Source organism: Caloenas nicobarica, chromosome 5 (assembly GCF_036013445.1).
Source record: "Caloenas nicobarica isolate bCalNic1 chromosome 5, bCalNic1.hap1, whole genome shotgun sequence".
Classification (NCBI taxonomy): Eukaryota; Metazoa; Chordata; class Aves; order Columbiformes; family Columbidae; genus Caloenas; species Caloenas nicobarica.
This window is the reverse complement of record NC_088249.1, coordinates 43,775,294-43,803,068: the sequence shown is the minus strand read 5'-3', so window position 1 is coordinate 43,803,068 and position 27,775 is coordinate 43,775,294. Positions and strand designations below refer to the sequence as shown.

General features: G+C 45.9%; 1 protein-coding gene across 1 annotated transcript in view; it reads left to right on the top strand.

Moving 5' to 3' along the window:
- Window positions 1-20,833, top strand: part of CD82 (CD82 molecule) — a 42,570-nt gene extending 21,737 nt beyond the window's left edge. Inside the window, exons 3-9 of the mRNA XM_065636128.1 lie at window positions 3,732-3,804; window positions 6,956-7,080; window positions 8,282-8,356; window positions 15,218-15,325; window positions 17,615-17,806; window positions 18,096-18,179; window positions 18,700-20,833. Of these exons, the coding sequence (XP_065492200.1) occupies window positions 3,732-3,804; window positions 6,956-7,080; window positions 8,282-8,356; window positions 15,218-15,325; window positions 17,615-17,806; window positions 18,096-18,179; window positions 18,700-18,777 (735 nt within the window). The 3' untranslated portion in view covers window positions 18,778-20,833. The remainder of the gene's footprint in view (window positions 1-3,731; window positions 3,805-6,955; window positions 7,081-8,281; window positions 8,357-15,217; window positions 15,326-17,614; window positions 17,807-18,095; window positions 18,180-18,699) is intronic.
- The last annotated feature ends 6,942 nt before the right edge of the window (window positions 20,834-27,775 follow it).

Sequence of the window (27,775 nt, the reverse complement as noted above, 5' to 3'; positions counted from 1 at the left end):
TCTGGTATAGCAGCCAGCCCCCCTCCTTCTTGGGGAAGGCTGATCAGGTGCACTGAGCTGGGCCTGGAGAGTAAGAGTTTCAAGGTGGGATGTGAGGAGGTCTGTAGTGACTGAAGGGAGAAGCCACTTTAATGACCTCTTCGCTAAGCCCAACATGGGCACTGTCTTTGCTTCAAGCTGCTCTGTGGAAGTGAGGTCTCTGAAGCTGCTGTGTTCTGCTAGGGAGCTTGATACTCCTCTAGAGTGAGGATTTTGAGTGTGCTTCTGTCTTGACCGGTGCCAGTCATTTTGCACATGCCAGATGATGAGGAAGGTGGTATCCATTACTCTTGCTGTCACAGGTAGTAGTTGACATGAGGAGCTTTTTCGATTATGGGTGTTCAGAGATTGAATGGAGGAGATTCTCAAGCTTATACAAAGTGGTAGATCAATAATAATCTGGCCGAGAAACTGCTTCTGAGTTGCTGTGAGCTCCCAGCACGGAGAGGTTTTGCATGGCTCATACTTGGTTTCCTGGAGCTGCTGAGTTCTGTTGAGGAGAGCGCTTGCAGGAATGTGAACGGTAATGCTGGCGATGGAGCTCAGTGTCTGCTGCGGACCTCGAGCCGAGCCTCTGCTTGCACCCTGTGCAGGCAGCCGTCGTTGTCTGAAGTGTGCTCTCCAGCCTTGCTCGGAGCTGATGAATTAAGCCTTTAGAGACATGTTAGTGACTCTTTTAGAAGTCAGTCATTGAAGTAACACTCCTCTACAGCTCGAGGTCTGTGAGAAGGTCCCTTGCTATAGCTGAAGTAGTTCAGGGACTTGGTGGTATTTTACAGTCTTGCAGCATTACGTTCAGGGAAGGGTTTGACCTGCTTTGATTAAAGGGAAGAAAGTTATGTGCGCTGCTTGCCTACTTACTACAAAAGATACCAAAAACATAAGCTTGATTTCTCTCATCAAAACTTAACACATCTCTACCTTCTTGGGTAGCAGACGCAGGCCACAGCAGATGCTTCTCCTTAAAGGGAAAACAGTTCTGTGAGACACATTCAACAGTCTCTGGAAACTATTTGTTTAGAATATACCGCTGTCTGTCCTGCTTCTAACCCTTCTGTAAATAGAGCAGAAGGCTACAACCTAAAATCCTGGAGTTTAAGAGCTGTTCTGTTGGCCCTTGTGTCGGGCTCAATGTTACCTCGCACAGTCTGAGTGTGACAGAAAGCAGTGCTGGGGGAGGGCAGCTGAGGGCCCCCAGCTGTTCCTTCTAGAAAGGTGAGTCAGCTCTGTCACAGCTTAGTTCTTCCATGCCCCTCTTCACTGGGCTCTGCTGTGGGAAGCTGCTGGCCCTGCCTTGGGGCAGCTGCATCCTTCTGGCTTGGCTGTGGAAGGGGCTCTTGCTGAAGTCAGGGGTGAAATCTCCACCCCCAGGGTGGAGGGGAGACATCTGTCCCCCACTTCAGGAGTTTAAAGCTGTGGAGCAAAGGGATTAAACTCAATGGAAGGCAGATGTGATTTCTTCTATAGAGGGTCTGAAGCCAAGCCAGTGGCAGCAGCAGCTTCGCTATGCTATGCAAACTCCTGAAGATGCTGAGCAGAGATACTATACTGCTAGGAGGTAAATATGCTGTTGTTAATGGGACAGTGTTTTCTCCCCATGGTTTATTTTCTCCTTGCCTTCCCCTTTTGGTGTTTTCCACAGCAGCTCCTGGCAAACGCACAAGTTGTGGACTAGAGCAAAGATCAGAGTGAAAACAGGCCTTGGATAGTCTGAGCACCTCATAACAAATAACTTCCCAGGAACTCAGCTCAGCAGCCCTTCTGTGTTTTGTCAGCAACAGCAAAACTTAGGTGACATTTCAGGGTCAGCGAGCCAAGAGAGATGTCACATACAGCCCAGTTTGCATCTTTGTTAAGACAAATATTTTATTAAGACTATAGTTTAAATGTGACACTGCCTCAGGCTGTAAATTCAGCAGTTCTTGGCAATATAAAGTTTCAGAGGAATTCTTTAGGCGCCACAGCTGTTGCATGTTCAAAAGGCCTTTCTAGTTTGATCAGCAGATTGAGTGCTGTAGTGCAGCGTGTTGGAACATAAGACAAGGGGGAATTCTTGTTACCGCTGTCTTGTTTGCTTTGTTTGTTGTTTTTTTCTTTTCTGGGATAAAAGGGCTACATGCTTTCAGCAGCTGAATCAGTCGTCTTCCTCCATCTTCATAATGGGAACTTGCTTGGTGACTTTCTAATGCTGTCCCCAGAGCCAACTACATGTTGTGCCCTCTGCCAAGCCAGGAAAGCTTGCACGCAGCTTATTTCAGACCATTGCTTTACCTTTGGTTGGAAAAGCTTCTTTGTATGAGGAGCTGAAGCACAGTGTAAACTTTCAAAATGTGGAGCCAATGCGTGTCCATACAACCCTGTCTACCAGCTTGCTTCACCTGGTGGTTTGGCATTTTCCTTTTCTCCCAAATATCAGAGCATTCTGTAATGAAGCACAGAATTGCAATCTTTCTTCAGCCCTGCTGACTTATTTAGTATTTCACTTCATCCTATCTTGAAATCCTGCTGGTGTAAGAACTGCTTCTTGCAGTTCATGTCCTCAGGAAGCATCTCATTTGCACTCCTTGTTCTTTCCCTTGTTCCTTCAAAGTCTGTTTTAGATCTTTGCACAGCAAGTTGTTTCTAACCTTTGCCACTTCTAGTTGGCTGAACAGCACAAGTTTCAGCTTCTTATCAAACCTGCAGGCTTACAGGCTTCTCAGCATAGTTACTTTATTATGGGTATAATGGTGCTCTCATTCTAATTTGGGAGCCAGGATCATCTAAATGCAAACACCTCACAGTGTAGTATAAAATGTGGTGATACCTGGAAGGTAAAACAAAGCATGCTACCCACCCCCCCTTCAATATGAGATGGGAAAATTGTGTCTCTTGCCTTCTCAATTCAATGTCTGGATTCAGCTGAGTCCTCACAGGGACATATTGCTCTACTAATCTTTGCCCTAGATAAGAAAGTGGTGAGTGAGGCAGAGACTGTGACTGACGTTTCATAATTCTTGACTTGGTGGTAAGATGTGTTGGCTTGACGGGCTGGGGTATTCTGACATAAAGTAGTGGCCAAGACGAGATGCCTAAGCTTGGCTTTGGAGGGCACAGAGCACTTCACTCAAGGGAACCTGCATGCAAAGTGAATGCTGCTGTTTTCTTGCATTTGTGGGTTGAAGCCATAGCGTTATAACAGAGCCTGACAAGCTCAAGATTTCCTTCCTGGGAAGGTTCCAGCTGCCAGATATCTAATCCTTTGGCAGCTGGCTCCCAGCCTGGTCCCATAGGGTCAGGGACTTCTCTATTCAAAAAAATCTTTAAAATCATATTCTAGATGTGTTTGTCCTTCCTCAGTTCTTCACAGAAGCAGTGCACTTACCCTTTGCTTCTGCCAACAAGATTCTAGCAGCAGGGCGTCTCTTCCTCAGACTGTTTTGAACAGTCCTCCTATACAACATCACGTACTACTAAAATACCCTGTGAAGGACTGCCAAGCAGAACCTGGGGCTCCTGTGCAGTTGGCCAAGGCACTCTTCCTGGAGTCATAGTAATCCTGTTTACTTTGGGAGCTGTACCATGGGGGAGATGGGTGGGAACAGCAAAAGAATGGTTGTTTTTACTCTGGAAGTATGGAGAATGGTGACCGCGTCGTCTTATTTGTCTGGACTAACAGACCATTTGTATATGTGGTGTTCTTACTCTTTCAGATCCTGGGTGCTGTGATCCTTGGCTTTGGAATATGGATTCTGGCTGACAAAACCAGTTTCATCGCAGTTCTACGTAAGACCGTGTTTCTTCATCTTCTTTCTCCTTCTGAATTGACTCTAGTCCGGGGCTGTGCTTGGCTGTGGTGCAGTCTAGGGATGGCGATGCTTTTATGTGCGGCCTGTGACTTGAGCAGTAACATATAGCAAGATGGGACTTTATCAGGGACAGGGTGAAAGGGAGCAGCCCTGCAGACACAGCATTTCTCCTGGTCTTGTGGATTGCAACACCAGAGTCAGACTGAGTGAAACCATTGCCTCTTCACCCACCAATCCAAATACTTAAACATAGGTACTGGTATTTCATTCTATTTTCACTGTATACTCTGGTGTTTCCACAACAGCTTCGTTATTACCATCACGTCTGAAGTCCCCCAGTTCCTTAATGTAGTTTTGCTATGCAAGTTCCTTATGCGCCCACTGCTTTCTGTAATGATCTGTTTCAATTTGATTGTTTTAAATGCCAAAGAAAGCACCTGGTTTTACTGAAGCTTCATGTACATTGGAAGTAGCCAGTATATTTGTTCCTAAGCAGTAGAGGATGTACATCTGAGAGGGGACAGAAGGTGTAGGTCTGAAGTGTTTAGTGCTCTGACTTCTGAAACATACTCAGTTATATACATCTCATGAGACTTAGCCTGGCCATCAGAGGAATTTCGTGTCACTGCATGTGCGAGGGGCGAGCTTCCTTCCCCTCTAAGTCAGCCAAGAGCATCGACTCGAGTCTTTAACAGAGGGTCCGCTTTCTGCGACAACCAAAAAACTCAGCTGGCTTAGCAGAACTTGGGCTTTGCAGGGCAGTAAGTGGACTCTCACCAAATGGGTAGCTCAGCCCCATCTTTCACAAGCTTTGCTTCCTTTGTGCTTTTTCCTAGAGATGGTTTCAAACAACTTTTCTGCTTGGTGGGTCTGGTTACCCACTGCCAATATCTCCAATATTGCTGACTCCAGCAGCAGTGTCAGGTGCTGCAGGAGGGCTGCCTGCACACTGCTTGCAGCTCCAAGGAGTGAAAATTAATGGCATTCATAGCACTGTTCCCAGCTACACTGATCCTGCAAAGCGCTTTATCTCCCAAGTCCTGCTGAACAAGCTGGCCTGGCTTTGGAAGGCACTGGGAGACAACGGGAGACAACACCCCCACTAATGTCACGCACACAGATACGGCTGCTTGCTCTGTTTGTTGTGCTGTGGCATCTGGCTTGCTACTGCAGTACTAGAAGGACAAGAAACACAAGGGGTGTTGGTTAATAAAGTGGGACCGTGAGCAGAAATGTATTTTTAATACAGGCAGCCAAAAAGGAGCTTATTGGGCCTGGCTATTTGCAGCACCCCTTCACAGTCCGTGTTTGGTACCAGTGGGCCAGCAGCTGTTCCCCTGGGCTGACGGGCCTTGCTGCCACTTGCAGATGTACAGAGTCCCTGAGCTTGGCTTTGCTTCTTCCCATTTTACCCAGAATCTCTGCTAACAGTGTGTTTAAGGATTTAGCTTCCTTCCTGGAGATTTCCAGCATCGGTTCCTTCTCCCTGCCCCCTCATTTCCTTTCCCATGCCTTGCCCCTCTTTCCCTCTGCTTTAGTAACCCAGGCGTCAGGGAGGGAGCCCAGCACAGCACAGCAGGGCACTCCAGCCGCTGCCAAGGAGCCTGTTGTACTTGCTTGGCCTCCTGCCCAGCACGGGGGAAAACATGGAGTGACAGCAAACTGAGCAGGAGTTGTCTTGCCAGCAGAGCCTTCTCTTGCAAGACAAGATGTATTGCAGATGAGAAGTGCAAGCATGGCTCCTGTCCCTTTGCCACACTCCTCTGAATGGCTTTTGAGTTGGAAATACCTTTTTCTTTCTTCTAATGAGAAGCTGACTAAGCAACTGCTTTCTAGCACCGTGGAGATTCTGCAACTGGGGCACTTGAATGCTCTTGTGATGGCTGAGCAGATTCTGGGGGAGTGTATAGTGTAGTCTTGTGAAGGCCACTCCTGTAAGGCTGCTACTTCAGTAAATGCTTTGCAGGGTCAGCACCTAACCTATTTCAGGAGGAGCTCAGAGGAAGCTTGCCTCCTGGGACTTCTGTCCAGGAAACTAAACACTGAGCTCTAGGAACATTATTTTCATTAATCACTGAACATCCAGAATTCCCACACACTGTGCAGCTTGCAGGTTTAAGAATGTCTCCAAATGATAAATGAGGTCTCTGGTTACTATTTCTAGACAGAGTATCTCTTCAACTTTAATGCTGTAATGCTCGCTTCCTCCAATCCTGTTCTGCAAGAGATAGTCCTGTCACCAACCCAAGTGTAAGAGCTTGTTTCTTCTGTTGCTTGCAGTACTAAATGTTGATGGGAGAGGCCTGACAGCACCAGCATGTCTGAAGTAATACTACCTAAATTTGGTTGAAAAAACTGAGTGTTCAAGAGCACAGTCATTCCAGACACAATAGCAAGGGATAGCTAGGAGGATACCTAAAAGTAGCTAATTTGGGCATGATATCTGTTTTGATCTTCGAATAGTATCTATATGCAGGAGGTCATACACAGGTGCTGCAACAGCCTGCAGTGAGTGCCTGGCCACAAGCCATTCGACACCGACTTGTCAAGTACCCTGTCACATCATCTGTGCTCAACACTACCTGTAGCTCTTCCATCATGTTTCACTCCATGGAGTTTGTGTGTCCCACAGTTGATTGTAAGTGGAAAAGCGAAAACAGAATGGGTGGAACAAGGAATAGTGCATTAAAGTGAAAAGCCAAACCAAAAAGGGTTTTTAGGACTTGAAAAAAAGCTTCCCTGAAGATAGCAAAGGGAATTGAAGCAAGCGGGCAATAGTTGTGGAGTAGAACATGCTTTATCTTACTCTCACTCAGAGTGCATTCATGAGGGAGTTAAAAATCCAGTAAGCAGCTAACTTTCTCCAAACAAGGTTCATTTGTTTGAAGTGACCTTGAGTCTTCCAGGCTCTCATATAATGGAAACCTGCAGATTGGCTTTGAAAGTCTTCCTTCATCAGAAGAAACTCAGAAGCAGCCTTCTGTCCCCATGTTCAACATGCCTCTGTGCAGTCCCTTTGTAGAAGACAGCACACTATTATAAGTAGATATGAAGGAAGTTCTCTAAATGGTGATGGCTGATGTAGTTTCTGTCAGTAGCTAATTTCATTCCTCTCCTGGCCCCTACAGAGATGTCATCTCCCTCCCTGAAGACTGGTGCGTACATACTCATCGGTGTTGGGGCCCTGACCATGCTGATGGGGTTCCTGGGCTGTCTTGGAGCTGTCAATGAGATCCGATGTCTCTTGGGTCTGGTGAGAGAATTCATGCTATGTTTTAGATCCACCCTTTAATACCTCTCCTGCAGAATATCTGTTGGATTGTAGCTGGGGCTCAGGTCTCCTGGGGACAGTACTTCTGCTAGGCTAACTTAGATCCAGTTCTTAATTTGCACACATTAAATTCTCCAGCATTAAACAGGCTGCAGCAGTGGTTCCTCAGGCATTACTGATTATGAGCTAATAACTCTGTGAAATGAAAGAGAATGCCACCACCAGTTTCTACAAATAGTGGGTTGAGGACTGCCAACTAAGGGGAGATGTCCCAGGTGACCCTGTACCTTGTGCTACCACCTCAACTTCCCAGTTGGCATTGTGCTCTCAGTGGTGCAAGGAACAAGTATCGAGGGCAGTGAGAGAGAAGAGGAATAGTGACAGTGTCCTGCTGTGCTGCAAAGTTCAACTTCTGTAGAAAGTGCAAGAGTTGAGAGAGACTTGACTAGGAATGTCCTGTATGTCAGGACCTCTCTTCAAATGGTTCATCTGTAGGAAATTTTGTGGCTGTGATGGATGAGATGACACTAGCTTGATAAACCTTAGCTGCCACTTGACTTCTGCTTATTCAAAGCACACGCGTATAGGAAACCAGGTATGGCCACACTGTGCTGGCATTAGGAATATTTAATGTAATGGTAGTAACTGCTACCATGTAAAAGTAGCCTCGGATGTCAAACTTCCCTTAAAGGCAGTTTGCTGGTGAATCTTAAATTTAGATCATCGAACAAGTGAAGTAGCAGTTTTTTAAAAAGGTAATTTACTTTTAAAAAAAATAAAAAGATAATTAGGCGTGTAAAATTGACTTTTCTTGCAGTGGAAGTTTGGGGTAGACAGCGTCTGACTGGTTGAGGTTAGAGTGGGCTGGGAATGGAGCTGGAAGTGAGAGAGGGAGTTCCAGCTAGAATGACACATGCAGAGGATGCTTGTAAACTCTGTCCCTCCTGAAGTCTTCCTGTTGGCCTGATGGGAGAAGTGCTGAAGTGCACTGGTCTGATGTAGGTGCTCATATTTAAGCCTTTTACTGGGGACAGCATTGTTGACAGCAGAGCGTTTCTGCAGGCAAAGGTGGTGGCTCAATGTTGTGACTTCTCCTGTATATGAAATCTTACTAAAACTTGTGCTGTTATGTACAGGCCTTTCTAAAGGCTGATAGAGACCATCTATTCTCTTTTGTTTCCAGTACTTCACCTGCCTGATGGTAATCCTCATAACTCAGATTGCTGCTGGACTGGTCATCTACTTCCAGAAGGAAACAGTAAGTGTTTCTTACTGTGCATGTTTTCCTTGGTCTTGGTTTGGGGGAACAGGAGACACCTGGCAGTTCTTTCTTCCAAATTGGACTATACCATTAGCAAGCATAACTGGATTCTCCTTTCCTCTACCCCAGCTCAGCAGCTTTGCTGTACAGTTTGCTTCTTCTGTATCTGCCAGCCTCAGTAGTGCTACTTTCTCAAGGATTATGAATCTGTTTCATAGAATCATAGAATAATTTCAGTTGGAAGAGACCCTATGCAGACTTCATTTTTGGGTAGTGGGAACAGTAAAAAGCTATCTATTCCTGGAAGTCTTTTGAGCATAGTTCCTCCTGCTGCAGACTATTATTTGGGCTTGTAGTAGCAGGGGTTGCTACCATGTTGCCATCACTGAGGGTTTACCAGCCTGAGTGACTGCTCTTGGGACTGGCCTCCCTCCTTGTGTCATGCTGTTCTGTCCTTTCAGTCCTTCTGCATCTGTATGTAAAACTCTCCTTGGAAGAGCTGTCCTCTTTCCCTAAGAGCAAACCTGAGTGTGTCACAGTTCCTGTACTACAGTTTGAGCTTGAAGCCAAGTGGTTCAACATTTTGAAGTGGATCTCTTTGTCAGGAATGCAGTTTCACAGTGTGTGCTTCTAGAGCTCCAATAGGCTTAGTAGTGTAAAGGGAATAACTTTTGAGCTACTGAAGTGCATTGCAACAGCCAATCCTGGCTATAGGCTCCCTGGCCAGGGCAGTGCCCGGTCAGGCCTCCAGCTGTTTGACAGCTGAACTGGGAGCCACATTCACGCAGTGGGAACAAGTTATGACTGTGGGGTCCTTGCTGGATTCTGTCCTGGTATGCGAGTTTCTGGTACTTGTCGTGGGTAACCCCGTCCTTTGCCACAGAACTCTGTATCTATACCACTGTACAGCTGTGCTTGCTTGCTTCTCCTGAGCCAGCCTTCCTGCTGGGTGGTCACAGAAAGCAGGTGGTTGAGGAAGTTGTGGATGGGGCCTGGTGGTAAAGTTTGGGGGGCAGGGGGAAGGTGCATGCCCCCAGCATCGCTGATATGAGCTTTGTGCAAGTGGTTGTGGTGACTGTGAGCAGCTGTTGGCTGCATTCCTTGCCAAATCTGGTGTGAGTGCAGCTTGCTTGCCAGGCTGGCTGGAGCTGAAGGAGAAACTGAAATGTTGGCTAGCTGGTGTGTAACATTACAGCTTTAAACAAGCTGCTGATTCTCAACAAAGAGCTCTGACTAATGCAGAGGAGGAGGTGTGGGGATGGGCATTCCACTGCAGTGGGGAAATGTGACTTTTCAGACCATGAAATTCCATACCTCTCTTGGTATTTCTCTTCCAGCTGTCACTCTACTCTAGAAAACTCCAGCTTTCGAGCTGTAGTTCTTCATTTGAACCTCAGTCAGACCAGGGAGAGAATAAAAGTACTGGGGGTTATTCCGGACAGCACTTGGCTCAGCAGTGGCTGAGATCATCACTGTACAGATCCAGCAGAATGGTAGGGGAAGCTAGGCTTTGAACAAATGCTTCTGTTCCATCCTCAGTGAGCAAAACTTATTGAAAAACCTCTTCTAGAGCCCTTCTACTTCAGGGATCATCTGAAGTACCTGCCTAGAGCACTAAGAAAAACTGTTTCAGGAAGGTCTCAGCTGAAACCTCCCACACACTGGTTTGTGGCTGTGCTTCAGTGATGCATGTCGCTCTGCTTCGCTTGATGTGCGTCATGCCAGGGTAGCTCGGAGCACAGTGAAGCAAACTGAAAACTGCTCAAGATCCAGTCCCTAGATGTCTATTGTGTTCTTTGTGTTTGTTTATTTCTTTCTGACTTCATGAACTTGGTTAGATACAAAACAAGGAATAGCAAGAGTGGAGGAAAAAAGGATCTTGGATCCATAATGTAGCAAAGTGATACTTGCTCCTGCACTTCTTGTAACTGAAGTATTTATTTCTGCACTGCAGGAGAGTAGACAGGATTCTTGTACTCGTGTCCACCTGCCCTTTTTGTGATTAGTAGCTACTGAACAGATTTTTTTTTTTCTTTTTTTTTCTTTTTTTTTTTGAGATGGGGGATAGCTCTTTCTGCATCAGAATCCTTCCTCACCCCTGACACATGAAAATCTGCTGAAATAGAGTTAGTGTAACTGTAAAAGGCCAAGTGTCTGACAGGAAGGCCGCTGCTTTGCCTCTCCCATGGGTATTGCTAGAGGAATGCCCCTTCAGTACTCCCAGTACTACTGGGAGGGCATTGATGCAACATCCATTTCCCTACATATGTTGGTGACTGAAACTGTGTGGTGCGGTGGGGTTTTTTAGGGACAAGAAAATAGCAACGTCACAAATGTTGCAAATGGTGTTCTGCTTTGTGAGCTGAATGTTGCTGCTCACCTACTCCTAGTGGGTCACGAACATGCGAGAGCCTGGGCAAGGTCTCTCTTGGCCTGGTTCACACAGTTCTCTGCAGTTCTCTGCCTTGAGCCAAGAAGAGCAGTGGTCCTCTGGGAATTGCCCTACTTGCTGGTTATTGTTTGCTGCAAACAGGCCTGAGTGATTGTGTGCAGTGACTTGCCTGGGGCTATGGACTATGCATTAGTTTCAGAATCTGAAGTGACTAGGGGGGAGTGAAAGCCCTCTCCTGGTTTTTTGAGCCTTTTTTTGTGTGCAGACTAGCTGCTAATAAAACTCAGCGCTTGTCAGGCCACACCTGGAATACTGTGTTCAGTTTTGGTCCCCGCTATATGAAAAAGATGTGGACAGGTTGGAGAGGGTCCAGAGAAGGGCCACAAAGATGATCAAAGGCCTGGGAAGCTGCTGTATGAGAAAAGGCTGAGAGAACTGGGCTTGTTCAGCTTTGAGAAAAGAAGGCTTAGGGGAGACCTCATGACCATGTTCCAGTATTTAAAGGGCAGCTACAAAGAACACCGAGACTGCCTTTTTAGAAGGAGTCACATGGAAAGGAAGAGGGGCAATGAGTACAAATTATTCCTGGGGAGATTCTGATTGGATGCCAGAGGAGAATTTTTCTCTGTGAGAACAATCAACCATTGGAATAATCTCCCCAGGGAAGTGGTGGATTCCCCACCATCAGACACCTTTAAGGTTCAGCTGGACATGGCGGTGGACCATCTTGTCTAGACTGTGCTTTTGTCAAGAAAGGTTGGACCAGATGGTCCTTGCGGTCCCTCCCAAGCTGGTATTCTATTATATGAAATGCTGGGGGAATGATCTAGCTTGAGTCTCAAACAGAAGGACAGGAGAAATGACCGATGGTCTCCGACAGTGGAAGAAGCCTGCATGATTCATTCAGAGACTGGAATCAAAGACTTATGCTCTTGCTTCTGGTGTTTGGCTTTCCCCAGCTGAGTCCTGACAGGCCTTGAGCAGGCGAAGATGTTGAAAGCCTGCCTAAGTGTTCAATGTGCCTGTCTAGCTTGTTGCTCTTTCAGTTTTCCTCTGCCAAGTGTGGAAGGGTGATCAGCTCCAGGTGCCTGTGTTTCCCCTTTGGGCTGCTCTGCCAGGGAAACCTGTGGACAAGCTGCCTGTGTGTGCTCTCCAGAGCTGAACTATTGTTTGCATAATATGCCCCCTTTCTCCAGTTACTGTCTGAAACACCTAAGAATGCCTGAGTTTTTCTTTAACTGAAATGCCTCACTTTTGGGAACTGGGGTTGTTTGTAAGATTTCTTGCCTGTTCTTGTGTAAGGGTAGAGGAGGAGCAGAAATGCAGCTTCCCTATGCAGCTGCGATTGGGGACATCTAGTTCAGGCCCTGTCTCTGCTTGTGGTGGGGTCCTGGGATGGAGAACAGAGGCACTGCCTGGGATTCTTGCAGAAGTGACCCTAGGCTTCGCCTGGCCTAATAGCTAAGGGGCCAGATGGGCAGGACAACAAACCCAGTTCTCTCTGCATGTGGAGCAGCAGTGTGCATGGGGGCAAGGATGGGAACGCAGGGGTTCAGTAACTGATAAGGCTTATGGTAGCAGCCAAGGCCAATCTCATTAGTGAGAACCAGGTCAGGTTGCCTTGCTTTGAAGGGAAGGAAAAGGGGAAGCAAAGTAATTAAAAGGGGAAGATCTAGACATCATGAGAAGAAAGATCATGCAGCTCCCATCTGTCTGGGCTGATGTAGCTGATCCCAGTGAGCTGAGCAGCTGTTTTCCCAGGAGGAAGAGCTGCTGATGTAGAGAAGCTTCTCTGTAACAGTAGGCACTGCTTCCTCTTGCTGGGTGTCCCTGGGTTTGCCATGGTCATTTACAATGTTTAACAGTAAAAGGAAAGGGAAAACCCGTTTCCACTGATCTGAAATATGCTGTAGCACCACGGACAAAAAAGTAGTACATAGGATAGGAGCATCCTAGTGCTCAGGCTGATCCCATCGCTCAAGCAGTCTAATGACACTTCTCTCCAATGTCTTGTGATCTGGGTCTGTCCTTTGCAATTACAGCTATTGTCATGTACAGGCTGGCTGAGAAGATGTCATGATTTAACCCCAGCCAGCAGCTAAGCACTACACAGCCAATTACTCCCCTCCCCCACAGTGGGATGGGAGGGAGAATGGGAAAAAAAAAAGAAGTAAAACTCCTGGGTTGAGATAAACACAGTTTAATAGGACAGCAAAGGAAGACAAAATAATAAAAGAATATGCAGAACAAGTGATGCACAATGCAATTGCTCACCACCAAGTAATCAACTGTCCCCAAGCAGCAGTTCCCCTGGCCAGCTTCCCCCAGAATTGTATGCTGAGTGTGATATCATATGGTATGGAATATCCCTTTGGCCAGTTTGGGTCAGCTGTCCTGGCTCTGCCCACTCCCAGCTTCTTGTGCACCTGGTATGGTGTGAGAAGCCAAAAAGTCCTTTACTGCTTAACAACAACTAAAACATCAGTGTATTATCAGCATTATTCTCATTCTAAATCAAAAAACCCCCAGCACTACACCAGCTACTAGGAAGAAAATTAACTTTATCCCAACCAAAACCAGGACAGAAGAGCTTCAGAAGGAGGTGGGAGGAAGAAGGTGAAGGAGTCTGCTGGGTGGTAGCTCGCACCTCTCATTAAACTGAAAGGTGGTATAAATATCTCTGGATAAAGAATGGGGGTGAAGGGATAATTTTATGCACCTGAGCTTTGTGGTAAGACTCTTAATGAGCAATTTAGATAGTTGTAGTACATGTGTCTTAATATAGAAGCAGCAGTTGTAGGAGTCTGGGGAGAGGCTGATCAATGCCTTGTGGAAAAGGGCAGTTTCCACCAGCCTGTATGTCAGAAACGCAGCTGCATAGAGGAGCAGAGTGACTCAGACCTTCCCTGAGTGGTGGAAATGAACTGCAGTGACTGAAACTTTGGACCAGCGTCTCTTTTGTAGCACAAGGTTAGAAATATATTACCTGTGAGTGCTTAAGGCAGTGTTGTCCTTCAGCTTGCACTTATTTTTGACCTCTGTCTCATCTGGGGCAGGCAGCAGTCATTCAGCCCTGTGTCTTACTGGGGTAACCATACCCAGTTCTGTTTCCTTATTGCTCGTCAGGTTTGCAGCCCTTCTCTGTGCCTGGGCAATGACTTGCTGGGAAGTGCTGGTGCTTTGGCTGTTGCCTTCCCTTCAAGACTGAGGCTGTATATATCACCTAATCTGTACTTTTTACTTTTTGCACTTAGCTTTTTTTAAGTGACCAAAGCTGCATATAACATTTCTGAAGAGATACAGTTTGTGCTTTGAACAATTGTTTTACTGTTTTCCTGTCTCCTGGGAGGATTTTCCTGGTGCATACTAAGACTCCTTCTGTTCTGACTCGAGGCTACCAGAGCCTATAGGATTTTTTGTTTGTTTTGTGGCCACCAAGTGTCCAAGGTTTTTCTGTGGTAGATCTCCAGTTGTCCTCCATATATTATAACACCAGGACTCAACAACTTTAGCTTCTTGTCAGTTAACTTTATTTTCCTTTCTATTCTGATCTTTAGGGGATGTGTGATGGCTCTGTCTGATACCTGAACTTCTCTGTGTATCAAATGTGCTTCCCATCAACACTGTAACAAGCACAGTGCTGTACTTAATAAAGAAAGGAATTTATTCCAACCCTCAACTTCTGAGGAACCTGAGTAACAGTCTTCCATCTGCTTAATAAGCTTGAGAAGAAACGGATTGGTAGAGGAAATGGGGACCTAGAATTAACTCGTTTTCCCTATAATAACTTCCCTCTTACACAGCAGCAGGCCATGCAACATTGAAAGCTAGGGTGGATTTGTTGGTTTTACTTCTGCCTGGAAAAAGACTTTCTTAGCAAGAAATGCCACCGGATCATCATAGTGGGGCTTTATCTTGGTACACCAATTCTGTATTTCATCCTCTTGGTTGTATTTATTGCCTTCTCTCAAAAGCATAGACAAGACTGCAGAGTAAGTTATTTAAAGGTCAGTCTGGAGGATTTGTCACTGCCTGGTTGCTTTTTTTTTTCCTTTAAGCATTGCTTTGTGTGCCAATTAAACACTAATTTTCCAAATATTTTAGCCATGGTTCTAGCTGTCTTTTCGCTGTAACTTAAAAATAGCTGTATTGTGTGAGTGTGAGAAAGTCTAGGCAAAAGTTACTGCCCATTCCATTTTTGTTTGGTTTTTTGTTTGGTTTTTTGGGGGTTTTTTGTCTCGTTTTTGGGTTTTTTTCAGTGCTTGTAATCTCTAGCTGCAGTTTGCCTCAAAGCAAAATACTTTCACGCATGACAATGATGAGCCCGTTTTTCTGCACTGTGGGGAAGGTGGACCCGCAGCAGGACTAACACAGGTGGTAGAGAGTGGTGTTATGTACCCTAAGACTCAAAGAAGAGACTACAAGGAATCAACTAATTTAATTCTCCTGCCTTTTTTCCTTGCCAGCTGAAAGAAGAGTTGTCCCACATAATTGGAACTCTGATTGAAGATTATGACCCTTTGAATGATGATGAGAGGAACTTACAAGATGCATGGGACTATGTGCAAACACAGGTGAGTCATAGCGGGCAGCAAGAGGCAGATGTTGCTATTTGTCAGTGCAGTAAATAGCGTTTAAGACTAGGCTGACGACAGGGAAGCAGGAATTGCAAGGGGCAGTGCTGTAGCACACTGATCTCGCTGATCTACAAAGTTGCCTGCGAAGTTTGGTGCGTGCATACTAGAAAACTGTCTTGCTTCGTATTCCTACGTAAGACCCTGAACCATTCCTGCATGCTGGCTAATAGAACTAGCTAGTATTGGCTGCATAGCCTCATGTATTTGGCCTATCAAATGGCACCCCAACACTTCTTTCTTTGCAGTCCTCCAGAATATTAGTGTGTGTGAAAGCCACAGTCATGCTATTTTTGTAGCAAGTAAAGTCCCTATTCTTATTGCCAGGCAAGTCAGCAGCGCTGCCTGCCTTGCTACTCGGTGCATGTTGCTTATTGTGATGGATCTTCTGCGAGTGTCCGCATTCTTGGCAGCCATCCAACCACCCATGGTTTCTGTTTTAACATCAGGGTCAGTGCTTGAGCAACTAGGTCAGTGTTCAGGCACACTGAAGATATGATAGCTGTTTACTGCCAAACCACAAGCTTGAGAGCTGACTGGCTGTTGTGGTTAAATACATGCCCAGCATGGGACTGGTGTGTAGTAAGTACAAGTAACAGGATTTTTCTTCTGTCTATTCTTTGGTCTGCAAAACACTGACTTGCAGTATTTCTCGTCCTTGGAGGGAGAATTATTTAGTTATGCTTTATCACTGTAGTTGCATCTCCTTGCTAGTGGACTCAAGAGAAGGCTGAGTCTACTGTGGAGAGAGGATCCTACTTGAGCTGTTCTTTTATGTTGGAACAAAAGAAGAAGGTTTTGTAGAGGCGGAGAAGTCCAAGTGTTAGGAGTCTAATTCCTCTCATGCACTAGAGTTAGCATTTGAAAGGAGACGGGTGTTCTGTAGACCAGTCTTGGAGTTAAATCCCAAACCTCTGTGAGGTAGTTCCTTCTGGAGGCTGGATCTTCAGAACTTGTTTAGAAATTAAGTGCTTGTCCTGGTGTGGCTGTTCAGCTGTTTGTACCTCTGCTCTCATGTCTCTTATGTCAGACTGAAACATTACGTTTCCTTTCTGAGCAGAGGGGGATTTTCCCTAAACTTCCACCTCAAGTTTGATATAATTTCTGCTCTGTACCACTGTGGAAGCACCGGGATCCATGCGTAAGATAAAATCTTAGCCTTTGCTGGACTTCCTGATGTGCTTTCCCCTCCAGCAACTGCAGTTTTATCGTGTGGCTGTACAGGAATGTAAATGTTTCTTTGGATGGAAAACTTTCCTCATCCAATCTTCCAGCCAGTCCCAACTGCAGCCGGGCGGGTGCAAACTCATGGTGGCTCGCTGGGGCTCAGCAGCATGTCAACGCCATCGTGCGGTGGCTGCTGGTGTCCCTTGGGGGTCACAGCTCAGATCAGTGGTACCTTGCAATTGGGAACTGGAAAATGAAAAGTTCCTGCTTCGTGCATTCTCAGAAAATGGTGCTACTCAAAGAAAAATAAAGTCTTAGCATTTAAACCTATGGAAATGGCATTGCTAGCGGAAGACTAGGTAGTAAGCCTTTTGAGATGTCTTTGAATACATGGGGTGTCTTGTCAACACATTAATCTCTTGCCTGCCTTGCTTCTCCATCACCAAATCAACCTGCTGACGATGAACTGGAGGGACTGAAAAAAATCTCTCAAATGTGTCACACGGGACAACTGCCCTCCTACAGCTGACCCACCAGCAACGTCTGTTTTGTACTTTTACTTCTGTTTAGCGTTGTCACCTGGAGATAAGATGAGGTTTGCTAGCATTTAGTCTGCAAAAAACTAATCACAGTTATACTCTGTAGAACTGATGCCAAGCTGCATGGCCCGCTGAAATCTGAGTATCTAGGCCTCACATGGTAAGGCGTGTGAAGGATTCATATTCTAGCATGACTGGTATGCTAGAACTTTGTGGATGGCCTATGCGTATTATAGTCTACTATGCTCAAAGTCTGCTAGAAGTGGCACTTTAACACTTGTCTTGCTAGAAGAGTGATTCTTTAGTAGGAAAATAGTGCCCCTATCTTCTGGACAGTCCTATACATAGGTTGTCATCTGGTAACCAGGATGATGTTCTAATATAATTAATTCATGCCAACTGTATGGTCTGACTGTTGTTACATGGAGAGCTCCTGTGTACTGCTACCTCCACCGCCTGTTTGTTTTCATGTGCAGTACTGGTGCAAAGTGTAAGACCATGATGATCTCTCTCTGCTTATTAGATCGCCTGCTGTGGCTGGGCTGGAGCACAGGACTGGGAAAATAATAAGATTCTTATCAACCAAAGCATGACTGCATATCCCTGCTCCTGCTCCAATAGCTCCAAGGACTTTCAGGTAGACAGCGGTTTCTGCAATCTGGATGTCCCTGTCAACGGCACTGCATCATATGCTGACTGGCCTGTTCATGAGCAGGTGAGTGAGTATGTCTGGGCTCTGTGAAGCCTCTACTGGAGTTACTTTGTCTTTGTTCCTCTGGGAATTATTTCAAGCACTGTTTTCTCGTCAGCATTGCTTGAAGTACCTGTGGAAATGGAGGCAAGGAGGGACAGGGATCCTGCCCTTTTCTGCTGAAGCTACTGTGATAGTTAGTATAGCATGTAATTGGGATAGTCTCTGTATGCACAAGGAGATGTGTTCTGGATTTTCAGTCTTGAGATATTTAGAATTTTCCTTCTTTCCTTTGACCTTGTTTTCTCAATAGGGATGCATGGATGGTGTAGAGAAGTGGTTGAAGGACAACCTTGGTATCATTCTTGGGGTCTGCACCGGTGTTGCTGTTATAGAGGTAAGTCACTGCATGATGTGAACCAGTACTGTCTTAACATGCAGACTCTTTTATAGGTAAAACTATTTTTACAAGTAATTGGCACCTGGTTTAATGGCAGTGCAGTTCTAGCTCTCGGTTGTGTCTACTTGGAGCTCTGAACTGCTGCTTTCATTGGTTGGATTCAAAATTGGATGAAGCCCTGTCTACTTGTGTTTCCTGCCACTGTGTCTGACACTTGGCAATTCACTGTGTCTGTAACCAGGAAGAATGAGACAAGCAACATCACACTAGTGAGATGCCTCTTGTGCCTTAAAAAGGCCATAACATAGATTGCAGATGAAGGCACATCTTTTTGCAGCAAAATTTTTTTGTCATCCTGATTGTTGCATTTTCCTTGCTTTTGGGACCACCTCTGTTCACTTGTATGGTGTCATTAAAAGGAGACCACTGTATTCTGCTCCACTGCACCACCCTTTCTTTTCACCTTATTATCTGTCTGGTTGCTGATTTTGTTCCCATTCTTCCTTACTTATTCCAGCTGCTGGGGATGATACTGTCCATTTCACTCTGCAAGAACATACACAGTGAAGACTACACCAAAGTGCCCAAGTCTTGAGTTGACTGACTCCAGAGCTACAGCACCGCAGAGAAAGGAGCAAACAGAACATTCCTGCCTCATACCCAGACTATCCAACCATTGACCATTATTCCTGTGACATCTCATTTCTGATACCACTCTGCTAAGAACTGTTAGAGCTGCAATACAGCCTGATCTTCTGGCAATAGGGCCCTAGGGCCACCTGCATCCTGCCTCTGGATTACTTCTACTTCAAGAAGCTGAACTTAACTGTCTCATATCACATGAGACACCGATTAACCTGAGGGGACAATGCTTTTACTGCCTGCTTCATGTTAAACAATACTATTCATATCCCCATTCTACAGCCCACTGGGCCTAACATACAGTAACTCCTCTTCCCCCTCATTGTTCTCCCACGTATCTTTTCCCCTACCTCCAGAAGTCCTATCTTTTTGTCCCACGAGCCAGGATTGCTGTCCAGATTCCAGTGCTTTGGTAGCTTCACCTACTTCACTGACTTGTGGTGGTAACTAGTCATGCTTTATAGGCCTTCTCCTCCCTTGCAGTTAACCTGATTCGGCTCCTAGTGTGCATCTTCCAGCCTAGGCTCTTATATGAAGTATCGAGCGCTACTGTCATATTTGCTTCTGCTTCTGGAGTCAGCTATGCCTTGCCTTCAGCAGAGCTCTTCTCTTCAAGCGTGATGAGAAGCCACCAGGAGGGAGCCAAACCTCCCTGTTCCAAGTGTGGCCTGGCAGATTGTGGTGGTGGTGCTCAGCTGCTTCTGGAATGTGTCCCTTGGGTCCTGGATTTGACACTTACATGTTTCTCCCACTTGCCTCTTCTTCCTCTCCCTCCCAGCACTGCTTTGCTGGCTCCTGTCAGCTTGGAGGCACTTCAGAAACAGGCTGGCTTTGCTGGTTGTATTTGTGGGTTGCCAACTTTTATAGAGGTTATGATGAACTTGATTCTTCCCCTGCCCCCTTTGTGAACATAAAATTTGTTAGCTGTAGTTTTTAACTATGAACATGGAGGGATCTGACTGGATTGCTGATGCTGTGTATTGGAGATACCACTCCTACCAGTGCCCAGTTGAGGTTCTGTAGTTTGGATGCAAGAATAAGTTGCTTTTATTTCAGTTGTCCGATCTTCTCACTCCACTGTGGCTAGGAACCATAGCTGCATCCTGAGCTGTCTGGAGTGTAAGCACTGCAGCAGATAAGTAGCTGGTTCTGCAATCGTGTAGGCTGGGTGGCTTCTGTATTTAATGGCTGGGCTGTTCACTTTATTCAGCCAGTGACCAGCAGCAAGGAGTGGTGTAGAACAGAAGTAGGAAATATATATGAAAGACTGCCTCAGCTTCTTAGAAAAGGGAGCTGGGTGCAAATCCTTGGTTTTAGAGGTGGCTTGGGCACAACAGGTTTCCTGCAGTTGCACATGCCTGTAATCACCATGAGAGCAGGAAACGGTATGAGAGAGAAGTAGGTGGTCCTTGGCCAAGACCTGATACAAGGTACTTGGTGAGAGAGCCTTTGCCTTACAACGGTGGTCCCAGGACTGTCTCTTGTCGGGGTGGTTTGGTAGGAATAACCTTAGTAGCAGTTCAAAGGGGTGGCTTTGCTACCTACTCAGTTTTCCTTCTGGGAAGAAAGCCTCGTGCAGGGGATCAGGGCCCCAGCAGTGAGTCCCTGCTCTGTCCTTATCTCTCTAGACACAGCAGTGATTGGGGAGAGTAGATACAACTGGGCAACTGGTTTTTGTGGAGATCTGACAAGACTTTGCTTTTTTGAGACACCTGCCCCCTCCTGCACAGATCCTTGAAGCTGACCTTTGCTATAGCAGAAGGCACCCTTCTTAGCGGTAAAGCTTGCTAGCTTTTTTAGCACAAAGTCTGTTCTCTAATGTGTTCTTATTTGTAAGATTCTTGTTCAGTTACAGATGCCAATGCTGAGCAGCAAGTAAAAAGGAGCCCATTCTGGGTTTCCTTTTTGTTTTTTGTCTGTTTTTAGCAACATCTTCCTACTGGAAGAAATGCATGTACAGATATAAAAGTCTAGAGGGTGAATATTTCTGTAATAAAGACTTTGCTAAAAAAAAATATCTCTGCCTATGACTTGTGCATTGCGGTGGTTTCCACTTCCTCTCCACCCGCTTCCGCTTACATGTAAATCACTGACACCTTGTTTGTTCAGGGTAGCAAAGGGCCTGTCAAAAGCTGCTCTGAGGCCCACATGTGAGATCAATGTGGACTGTGAAGATACTGCCCCGCAAAAGGAGGTGACAATTTTCCTAGGCTATATTCTAGAGTAAACTTTGTCTTTGTTTTATGATGTATGTCTGTCCTAGGGTGAGCTGAGTGGTACTTCCTTTGATTTACCTGCTATCTCCTAAGCTAAGTGATCTCTGTATTTGAAGATGTTGCTTCGAATCTGTACAGTCTGTACTGTATGAAGTCATAAGCCTCAGGGACTAACTCTAACAAAGCATAAGCTTGCTGCTATACCCACAGTGCATACGGCTCTTGCTAGCTTAGCCTTGTCATTTTTTTTTTCCTGTTCCTACTCACCTTCAGTAGGCTATTGCCTCCCAGGCTGCTATTTAAAAAAAAAGATTTCTCAGCCCCTGCCCTGCCACTGTGAGGAGGAAGAAAGCTGAGGTAGCCATTTTTTTAAGTTATGCCACCACACAACTGGGCTTGACTGTTTGAAAAGCTCTTGAGAAGTACATAGAGCAACTGTATGAATCTTCTTGCTTCCCTCAGCTAAGCAGTTGAGAAATAGATATTAGCTGAATCCCAAAAGTCCTTCAGGTCCTGCTCCATGTTGGTGTTTCTGTCCATTTAAAATGGCTGTCCTTAGGAGGACCTACTTTAGTGTGCTAATGGAGTCTGGAGCTGTTGCTTTAGGAAGTGGTAAGCATGACCTAAGTCCTCATATACATTTGAAGAAACAGAGTGAAGTTTGTAGAGAAGAAGGTGCTGGAGTGCTACCTGCAAACACGGGTGGCAACTGGTCTGAAATCAAGACTTCAGTTAGCCTGACCAGCTAAGTGTGAAGCGAGAGATGCTTAAGTGGATCCTGGACCCACAGTAGGGTGCAATGATCTGTCTGATCCATGACTACACCTTGTTCCTTTAGGCTGTGCTTGAGGAGGGCTTGGTTCTTGGCCACGTGGGATCTCCCCTCTTTCTGGTTTCCCAGAGCACCCTGCTTTAATCAGGTGGCAATGCTTTCCCAGGGCCTCACAATTCATGGCAAAGCTGCCAAACCTGACCAGATGGCTGCTCAGTGGGGAAAGGCACTGCTGATTCTCCTTCAGCCTGATGTGGAAGTGGAAACAGAGAGCAGGTGAGGACTGCTGCTTGTCCCCAGCTTGGGTTCCCCCCACCCAGAGCTCCCCGAGCTCTGTGGAAACCACTTGCCTTTGGCCACTGGAGGGAGGTATTCAACCAAGAAAACTCAGCCCGGGTACTACAGGATCAGCAGCCTCGGCAGGTCCCTGGAGCACGAGATGATGACACTGATCGCTTCCTTCTGCTCCTAGTTACCCCTGGCAGCAGGGTAGCTAAAATAACTTGTAATTACAAATGTATGCTCCTCGTAAACGATTTGTGCTGCATGCTTGGCATTTTTAGGGATAATTTTCCCTTCCATTTCTTTGAGCAGCGCACAGTTGGATATGTTGTTGCATGTCTTCCACTACTGTATATGGGTTATGCTTGCTTCCCAGGTTTCTGCCCTAAGTAGTTCTGGAAGTTGAAGATAGCACAAGGAGCTTCTCCTGCTGCTTCTTTCCCTGTGCCACCTTTTTCCTGTTTCTCTCCATCCTCATTTCCTTTGTGTGATCAGTCTGGGGGGAATGAGGGACCATTTGATGCTTATTAAGCTGATCTAAAAAAGGATTCCAGGAAGAAAGTCCTCAGACGTTCCGTGAGCAAGACACCTGCTGCTGCTCCTTGGGCCAGGCTTCCAGCTCATCTCCAGAGGTAAAAGTTTGCTGCTGGAACCAGAAATCAGAACAGCACTCAGACTGCTTGGGAGCTGCAGTGTTTCTCTAACAAAACCCACAGCGCCAGCCCCTGCAGTAGCTCAGCACATGGAAGCATTTTGTGCATAACCAATAAGCTGTTATATAGCTGTCCCAGGCCAATAATTAATATTGCAAGAGAATAATTGTGACCCCCCTGTGGCTTCAAGCAAAGCCCCTAGTAATGAACTGGTGACATTCCTCATTGTGTGTGGTCATGAGCAACTCTGAAACTGTTGTAATTCTTCCCATGAGGTGTATTTTTCTCCTGGAAAGGCAAGAGAAATTGCGTTAGTTAGAGTGGGTATGGGTAAGCCTATAGGTCACAATACATCTTGTTTCCTGTGATGGTTTCTGCATGGCATATACTCAAATGTAACATGTGGCAGCTGTTCTTTCCTCTGTAACTCTCCGATGTGTGGTGGTGTGGCTGGTCCCTCCCAGCTTTGTGCAGGAATTGAGGCTGAATTGGGTAGACTTCAGAAAAAGTCTGATTTCTGGCTGCTGAAGGACAGACTGCAAGCGATGGTATCAGACTCTTTGACTTCGTTGAGGAAAGTGAGGAACAGCAGCCACAGGGGCTCATTGCTGAAAAGCCTAAGGACCCTGGGAGTCCCACAAATGTGTATTCACAGCCAGTTGCTGCCACTCAGTGCCATAAATGGAGAACATACCCTCAATTATTCATGGTCTGGCTCTAACCCATTAGCCTCTGAGACTCTTGGCTCCAGCCTTGGCCTTTTATTACAAAGAATAAACCTCAGTTAGCAGGCAGGAATTCTGAATGACATCTTAAGCCAGGTTGACACTAAAAACGTGTCAGTGTAAAATCTACTAACATGGAAGTCTTCAAATAATTGCAAGCTGGCAAAAGGTCCCTAACAAAAGCTATGCCATTAGTGAACCAAAGCTATTAGTAAAATGTTGCTAGTAAAGCTACGAGGTGTGCTTTAGCCATTATAAACAGTTTCTAGCAGGCATGTGCTGGTAGAGTGCATGCAATTTCTTGCCTTGTGGCAAGAATCTCTTCTGCCAACCATGAGAAATTTCTGTCTAACTAGATTGTGTAACCCTAGCCATACATTCTTACTTCTCATAGGTATGAATTTTCTGGTTTCTCCCTTCTAAGCTCCTAATAATACAATTGGCTGGGGTGTGTGTGTGCTGTTTGGTTTTTGTGGAGAGGGATTAAGGAAATATCGAAATCTCTGTATCTGGAGAAAAGGTATTCTCAGTTCTCCAGGCAAAATATTATGCCCATTTGAAACAGAGGTTTAAAAGAAGGATAAGGCTTCAAGTAGTATATGGATGCTCTAAGAGGCATGGAATCTGAGTGGGGAAAATCCTGCTTTAGCCTGCAAGTATGGTATTTGCACACACTTGAACTAAATTTCTCTCTGGTGTCTTCTTTCCTATACTTCTCTCACTAAGGAACAGCATCATGAGGTGACTTATCTGTCCACAACAATGCAGAGTTAAGCAGAAAACATAGAAACCTATTTCTGTAACCACAACAGGTCCCATCTCCAGGAAACCAGAGAGCATTTCCCTTCTCTCCTATAGGCTCCAGATGTTAGTAACTCCCATTCCTTCACAATGTTGCTTTGAGCAATGGCAGCGGCTCGGGGGTTATCTCGATAGTGCTCTTTTTTAGTGTGAGTGTTTACCAGGTTAGGAGCTATTGGTTTACACCTATGTGAGGCCATCATGCTGCTGCTCCAGACCTGTATCAGATCTAGACCTCCCCCAGGGCCCCAGGTCCTCAATATATCAACATAGTGGCAGACCTTGGCCATTGTGTGACTCTTGCTAGCATTATCTGCTGTTTGGAACCTCGAGCCTTCTCCTTGTTGTCTCATCTTATCTGAGCAATTTACCTGGAAGTTCTCATTCTACTGTTATTTCTGGATCTGGGTGCCCTGGCATCAGGTAATTAACTCCAATACAACAGTTGTGACAGTGCTGGAGATCAGAGGAATGTGCGTCAGACTTTTTCTTCTTTTTGCCCTGCTTACAGTTAGGGACTGGACATATGGAAGTTCTTCAGAGACAGCAAGAATCCCAGAGCATGTGATCATCTGAATTGCTTACCCAGCATGCTTCTTGGGTATTTTCTACACAGCACTTCTGGAAACTATTTAGGATTTACTAGGGTGGAAATGTGAGGTCCTGTCAAGACCATGTTATAGTGCAGGCATGTGCTTTGGGTGCTGAACTTGCAAAATGATGTCAGAATAGTATAACTCCTGCAGTGATGTCTGCAGACAGCCTGGAACAATAACCCAGCAGAGAGCAGACCTTTAATTTTGGCAGAGGTTGTTTCACAATGCTCTTAAGTATTTGAAAAGAAGTTGTCCTTTTAATGCCATGTTGTAATTAACTCTGGTTAGCTCTGGTTGGGAATTCTTTTGGCAAAGCAGTTTTTCCCTAGAGGGTGTAGGTTCCTATAAAACAGAGTGTGTTTTGTTTATAGGGTTTTTTTCTTTCTGCTTAAACAGGACTGAAAATAGTTGGATAGCTTCTGATGGAGGGATTTCTTCTCTCTTCTCCTTTATTAGTGGTTGCCTCATAGTAAACATTGTGTAAAAGACCTGAAATTGGACAAAATAGGATTGTAAAACCATACTCTAAATATGTGACCAAACGACACAGTGTATTCTTCTTCTGAGGTGCGGTAGATGGGGGAGAAGGGTACCTTTTTTTTTTTTCCTTGTGAATAGTCAAAAGTGTTGGCTGCATCTGAGAGGAAGAAGTAAATTTTTTGCCTTTAAATCTGCATTTCTGAAGATCTGAGAGTTGAAGAAAAAAAGAAGTGGGAGGGGGAAGCAGACTAAACCAACCAAAAAGAATAAACTATCCAAGATACCACTGTTGTCCCTAGGCTGGGTAGAATTAGAGTGGGGTCTGCCTGCTACTTCCCCTTCAAGTAAAGGTGTCTGTAACAAATGTGCAAACCAGGTCTACTTTGACTTACTCCTTAGAATCACAGAATCATTTAGGTTGGAAAAGACCTTCAAGATCATCAAGTTCAAGCCTAAACCTAACACTGCCAAGTTCCCCACTACGCCATGTCCCTAAGTGCCACATGTACACATCTTTTAAACACCTCCAGGGAGCCGCTTCTCCAAGTAGCCTGTTCCAGTGCTTGACAACCCTTTTGGTGAATAATTTTTTTCTAATATCCAATCTCAGCCTCTCCTGATGCAACTTGAGGCTGTTTTCTCTTGTCCTATTCCTTGTTACTCAGGAAAAAAGGCTGACATCTAAGAACTTTGTATTTTGGAGTGGCTCCTCTAGACCCCTGTGGGCAATTCTTCAGAGCTGCAGAACTCAGCTGGGCTCAAGCAGGGCAGAGCAGCGGTGAGGTGGGCTCCACATGGTGTATGAGAGAAGCTGCCTGGAGAAATCAGTGGGTGTCCTTTCCTCAAAACTCTACGTAGTCACCCGGGAACAAGAGTACAGTTTTGCAGGACCTGCAATTTCAGTGCCTGCGTGGCAGCAGGTGTGTCACTGATTTCATGTTGCTGCCTGGTGGAAAGTTAACATGCCTCCTCGTGTCCTGTGAGGCTGGGGAGAGGCTGGTGGAAACACCGTGAATCACTGCCGCCCCTACTAACATTGTGTACGTTCAAAGAGGAATGGGACGAAATCATGGGAAAAAAAAACATTGAGGGCTATAAAATAAACAGGCAGATGCAACTGCTGCTTGGGGAAGTTATTTTTGAAACAGTACACAATTTAGCGAGTGCGTGGAGTTCGGAAGAAAGCAGTGTTCAAGTTTTAAAGCCATGGAGATAGCTGGGAAATCCCAGCCTGAAGTGAGATCTGGACTGGACATGAAATCCCACCTGAGGTAATGCCAGCTGCTTGTAGTACTGTTTATCTGTGTGCCACACGTTGTTCCCACCACAAACGTTTAATTGGATGTTTGCTCGGCTGCAGAAGGGGAGAGGAAAGGGAACTCCAGATAAAATCAAACCTAAAATAGGTGATACATCAATATTATGGTGCAAGTTTCAATGCAGAAAAATCGTGGCCTCCTGTTGCTACTGTTTTATTAATATTTATTCATTTATTTATTTACACCCTTAGAAGTAACTTCTTCAAGCAGTGTGTAAAATCAGTAAAGGGTACAACTGCAATTGTGAGCCAACGGCACAACTGTACTTTAATGACTTTGGAAGGCAACATCCCAGCAACTTGTACGTCTGACATGCTGACAACAGTATTTATAGGGTTTGGGTTTTTTGTCTGTTTTTATGTGGTGGTGTTTGTTTTCTTCTGGTTTTGTTTCAAGTGGAAATGCACCAGTGGCAGGTCTGTCCGAGCCTGTGGAAGTGAGGTGGTAAGGAAGCTGGGCTGAGGCAGCGTGGAAGGCTCTGGAAGGTGAGGGACAGGGGCTGGGGAGGAGGGGGAGCCCCTGGCACATGGCCTGGGAGCCAGGGCAGTGTCTGGGCCAGGGGGAGGCCGTGTGGGCTTTGCCCTGACAAGAGGGAGCAGGAGCAGAGGGCAGGCTGGGTGGGAAGGTGGTAGGGATCCATTTCCAAGTGTTTAGCTGTAGCCGTTTGCCCTAGGAAATCTGAATGACTATTTAGAAAGGGGCTTAGCTGTAATTTGTGTTGTTTCTGGAAACCTAGTTTTTGCACCAGGGCAGTGTGTAAGGCAATGGCGAGACCCCCATCTCAGGGCCTGCTGTCAGCCCAGCAGGAGTTGTCTGGTGGTGGAGCCAGTGTGTCCGAGAGCCTTCAAGGCAGCCAAGGACAAGCATGGCCGTGCCAAGGCCTCACTTCCCTGTTCTGCAAGGTACCATGGATGTGGCAGGATCGGGATGCAGGGGCAAGTCCGGCCTGTGAGGGAGGTGTAGCTGGAGGAGCCTGAGGAATGATCCCGCAGAGCAGTGCCCACGAGTCACATACTGCCCCGGGGAGCCAGCCAGCATGGCCAGGCAGGTTGGTTTGCTGAGGAAATGCCAAGCTGCGGTCTGGCCATGAAGGGCAGCGGGACAAGC